At 54.4% G+C, this 4,941-nt stretch overlaps 1 protein-coding gene across 2 annotated transcripts; it reads right to left on the bottom strand.

The window, feature by feature from the left end:
- Window positions 1-266: 266 nt before the first annotated feature.
- On the bottom strand, window positions 267-4,941 carry CSF3 (colony stimulating factor 3). Of its 2 annotated transcripts, none has more exons than XM_073325885.1 (5): window positions 4,832-4,941; window positions 3,936-4,203; window positions 1,804-1,911; window positions 775-921; window positions 267-548 (listed from the first exon to the last, which is right to left on the bottom strand). In XM_073325885.1, exons 2-5 carry the CDS (start codon window positions 4,056-4,058, stop codon window positions 375-377), a joined length of 552 nt encoding a protein of 183 aa, XP_073181986.1. In that variant the 5' UTR covers window positions 4,059-4,203; window positions 4,832-4,941; the 3' UTR covers window positions 267-374. The 2 variants fall into 2 exon arrangements, with proteins under 2 accessions (XP_073181986.1, XP_073181984.1); XM_073325883.1 differs by having other exon boundaries at window positions 3,936-4,105.

Below are 4,941 nucleotides of genomic sequence, written 5' to 3'. Positions count from 1 at the left end.
ATATACCATAGACCAGTTGCACTTAAATACTTCCGCCAACGGATTCCAAACCCCCCATAAATATTAAATAGTGATAAATATTAAATAAGCTGGGCAGTGTTTGCATTGGGGCCGTGTGCGTGGATCCACCAGCCAGTGGTGAAGCTCACAAATGAGAAATAAATAACCTTTATGGAGCATAGGGTGACCAGATATCCCGATTTTGTAGGCACAGTTCCAGTATCTGGGACTTTGCCTTATACACCCACCCACCCACCCACCCATAAAGCTCCCCCTTAGATCTCAAAGCCGGGAGCGTCCCCAAGGCATGGGACTTCTCAGGCTCCAACACCGGGCAGGAGGCTGCGGTGGGGGAAGCGCGTCCCTGCACCCCTTCACACCAGCGTGAGGTGGCGGAGGGCCCGGAAGGCCGCCTCCAGGAAGCGCTTGAAGTTGGCGGGGATGATGAATCCGCTGGCTTGTTTGTCAAAGTCGGACGAGAGGCTGGGGAGGGAGCCATGGCCCTCGGCCTTGGGGTACGTCACAGTGTTCAGCCCCAGATCCTCCATCTAAAGGAGCGGGATACAGTAAACAGCATTAGCAGGGGCCCCGTGGAGCCAGCACCTGGCGCACCCGGGGAAGCTTCACCTTTGCTGCAAGGCCCTGCCCTGCCTGGCTCCCCGCATGGGCCACCTGATCTGGGTGAAGGCTGCCAGGATCCTGGCTGCATCCAGGGGCCCTGCCTCCCCTGATGGCCTGGTCCCACCCACCGGGGGAGCAGGCAGAGCTGTGTACCTGCTGCTGGATGTTAGTGGACAGGTTTGAGACGTCCAGCCGGAGGGTATCCACTAGGCTGGAGTGAGCCGGCAGGAGCTGGAGGAGGATGGCGAGGTGGCCGTGGTAGATTTGAAGTCCATCCCGGATCTGGCTGAAGCAGGCATCCTGTGGGCACGAGAAGGAAGGAGTTGAGAGAGGAGGCCTGAGCTGGGTGCTAGCTCTTTAGTGACCTGGTTTGCATCAAGTTTCCTGTGCAATGTCTATCCCAGCGAAACACATTGGCTGCGGTGACAGTGCAGCATGGAAGGGGTTAACTGTAACTGCAGTAGGCCAGCAGTTCCCCTTCCCCCTGGAGGGGTAGGGACTCTCCTCGAGTCATGGCTTTAAAGCAGGGCTGGAAAACGTGACCACCAAGCTCAAGACCCTGCAAGGGCCGGAGACTCCCCCCAGCCCAGGCTGACGGATCCGTGAAGTTCAGCTAGGCAGCACGGGCCCCTCCCTCCCTTGCCACTGGGCCGCTGGGGATCAGCGAGGGCGGGAAGTGCTGAGTCAAGTTACAGAAGCGTTTGCTAGGGCTGTGAGGAAGCCTCCCTCTCTTTCTAGCTCGCTGCCCCCGCCCGGCTATTTTTGACTGGGGTATTCTGAGGGTTGGGTTTAAAAGCCAGGCCCTGGCCTGGGAGCCCAGCTTTGGACGTAGCCAAGAGGCCAGCTGTTGAGCCGCGAGAGGCGTCCGGGCTCTGTGAAGCTGGCAGAGGAACAGGGTTGAAGTGGTTCCATGGCTGTTGTTCTGGAGAAGGCTGCCGTGGCTGGAGAGAAGCCAAAGCTGAGAACCAGCCGCTCATGGCAGGAGTGCCTTTCCTTCACCCCCGGGCCGGGAAGCACCGTGGGGTGCTGCTCCTGCACTCCTGCCACAGGCAGGAGTCAGTACGACCGGGAGCTTGGGCTTCCACTGTCAGTGGGAACAAGCTTGGGCCTTAGGCTGCAGCCCAAGGATTGCTCCCGACTCCCCACCCCGACCGTGCTGTAGTCCCTTGTGGTCAGACTCACCACTTGGAAGGTCTTGCTGTGACACTGGTTCAGCGGAGCCTGGGAAATGCCCAGTTTTTGCTTGACAAGCATCAGCTCCTCCTCGTTGCAGAGCTGAAGGGTCGTGCACTGAGGTGGGATGAGAAGAGAAGGTACAGTCAGGAGGAGGGCATTATAAACCAAGTATTGCCTCGGCAACAGCTAGCGATTGCTGTTACTGGACCCCAGTATGTGCTAAGAATGCGACGGCCAGGGTGTGTTCCAGACGCCACCCACAACCCTGCAAACTTTACCCACTGAACTCAAGTGCAAAGTTCTACACTTAGGGAGGGGGGGAAATCCAATGCACAACTGCAGAATGGGGACTGGCTGGGTAGGCAGTGGTCTGAAAAGGATCTGGGGGCAGGTCACAGACTGAATATGAGTCAACAGTGTGATGCTGTTGTGAAAAAGGCTAATACCGTTCCGAGGTGTATTAACAGGAGCATTGTATGTAAGACATGGGAGGGGACGACCCTATTCTGCTCTTCATAAGGCTTCAGATGTATTAAGGGTTGTTGTAAAGAGGACGGGGATGGATTGTTTTCCGTGTCCACTGAAGGTAGGACAAGAAGTAACAGGCTTAATCTGCACGAGGGAGATTTAGGTGAGATGTTAGGAAAAACCTTCTAACCATCAGGGTAGCTAAGCTCTGGAAAAGGTTTCCCAGGGAGGTTGTGGAATCCCTGTCACTGGAGGTTTTTAAGAGCAGGTTGGACCAACACCTGTCATGGATGGTCTGGGTTTGCTTGGTCCTGCCTGGAGTCCCTTCCAGCCCTGCCTTTCGCTGATTCTATTATTCTCGCCTGCCTTTTCCCAAGCAATGTTTTCCTATTTTCATTTTTGCATTGTCCTTTCCTTTGGCACGGCCCCGGGAATAGCAGGAAAGGAGAGGGACTCATTGGCTGGCGTGGTTGTGCGAGACCTTGGAAACTGGACCAAAGCAAACAAATCCACTGGCTATGTGAATAAGACTCCCTGCCCCATAGGGTTAAAATACTGGCAAGCACTAGCTGTAATCTCCAGGAAACATGCCCCTTCGGATCCCCCGGGCCAGCAGCCTGGCCAGAGTCTGCTTCCAAATTTAACACGATCAGTGCGAAAAAAGGTTTTTGGGGCCAAATCCTAAGGGCCCGATCCTGAAAACACCTCGGTGTGGGAGTAACATTGAACTAAACAGGGCTGCTCGCCTGAGGAAAGAGAGCTGCAGAAATGCATGAGGATCAGGCCAAACAAACTGCAGTCCAAAGCCTGAAGAGGAGGGTTCACGATCCTCAAATCCGCTCTCTGCCTGCATCAGGCAGGGGCAGAGCGACCAGAAGGGGAAGGCTGCATGGACGGATCCTCTACCTAGTGGCTGGGTAAATTGTCAGGCCTGGTCCCTGAGAAGACACTTGTCCAGGAGAAGGAGCAGCCTGCAACTCCTCTGGGAGGCAATGGGTCCCTGTTTCTGGTTCTTGCTTTGAGGGAGGTGAAGACGCACAGTTCCTCTTGCTCCTGTTGTGTATTTCGTGCCGGGGGCTGAAGTTTGCTACATTTGCTGGATCAGGAGGGCCCTTGTCTGTGACCCTGCCAGCTGAAGGTAGTGGGGACCTGGTCAGGCATCTGTCCCTGGGGAAGATCAGCACAACTTCACGCTGCTCTACAGCAAAGGGTCTGACGCCGTGGAGTGATCTCCCAATCTGTCTTGTCCGGCTGCTAAGTCCTGCCGCCCAACCCAAGGCATAGCTGCTGGGGAAGCCTGTCTGCCTGGATCTCTGTCTGTCTGCGAGCCTGGGGCTGAGATCCTCAGCAGAGATGAAGCCTCCGGATCAGAATGTCAGGGCCCCACCCCTGAGTGCTCAGTGCTGCAGGGATCCTCCCGTGTTACAGTTTAACGCACTGTGCAGCTCCCCCGAGTCCCCTCCAGCCAGGCTGCAGCCCCCAGCATCACTTCAGAGCGACAGATCCCAAATCGCCAGGGAGGGGTGTAGCTGTAGCTTTCTCATCTGCTGTCACGAAGCCCCTTTGTGCAGGTCACAGATGAGCCCCTGGGTCCATGGCATGGCCCACCCCCACCCCAGACCTCGGCTGCCCTCAGTGCCTCTCCCACTGGTTTGTGTTGAGCGACTCACCACAAGCTCCTGCACCTGGGCGACGTCCCCTTTGATTTTGCGGATGTATTCCAGGTCCTTCTGCAGGAATTGCTGGAAATCCTGATCCCCGGAGAACTCTGGCAGGGGAGCTGCGTGCAGCATGGTGCACCCCAAACACAGCACAGTGCTGACGAGCAACGGCAGAACAGCTGGGGGTGAAGGGAGGAGAGAGAGGAGCAGAGTCAGTCAGGTGGGTGCAGAGGAGTCCAGATGTGGCCTCAGATGCAGAGCGGGAGACGCACCCTCTCTGTGTGCAGAGGAGATAGTCGGTTGGGGGCCCAGTCTGCTGGGCACTACACACACACAGAGAGAGGCGGGCCGTGCCCAGGAGAACTTGCAGTGGAACCTGTTCTCATGTGAGCATCACTGCAAAGTGTGTTGGTTCCCCCACTCTCTGCCCAAGGAGCTTAGTCTAAATAAACACAAGCTATACATTAAAGCTTTTATAGTTCAAGTTAGACCAAGACTTTGACTTAAATCGCCTCTGCTTTCTGATGCTCAGAACTCTCAGAATTTGTTTGTAGTGAGGCAAACTCACCCATAACATGCATTAAGAGTAAACCCTACCTGTTAAAACATAATCCAGCCTGTATAAAACACATGCCTCTTAAATTGTATGTGTATTTGTCCTCCCAGCTATTCTTTCCCTGGTTACACTATAAATAGGCAAATATACCAGGAAGAAGGAAGAAGAAAAAGTTTTTTGTTTTTTTGTTTTAAATCAAACAACCCAAACCTCCCAAATAGTAAATGTAGACATTGCTGTTCACCAAATCACACTTACCAGCCCCCTCACCTAGAATAAATCCAAGCAGTTTGCTACTAGGAAATCAGTGGCTATGGTATCTCGCTGTCGAGTGAAGGTTCATACTTACTTTGGAGAGATCTCATTCTAAATGCTTGGAATCTTCTCAGTATCTCCTCCCCTTTTGAGTTTATGACGGTTACCGGGAACGTGAATAAGACAGACGCAGAGCTGCACTAG

Source organism: Lepidochelys kempii, chromosome 27 (genome assembly GCF_965140285.1).
Source record: "Lepidochelys kempii isolate rLepKem1 chromosome 27, rLepKem1.hap1, whole genome shotgun sequence".
Taxonomy (NCBI): domain Eukaryota; kingdom Metazoa; phylum Chordata; order Testudines; family Cheloniidae; genus Lepidochelys; species Lepidochelys kempii.
This window is presented reverse-complemented; position numbering and strand designations above follow the sequence as displayed.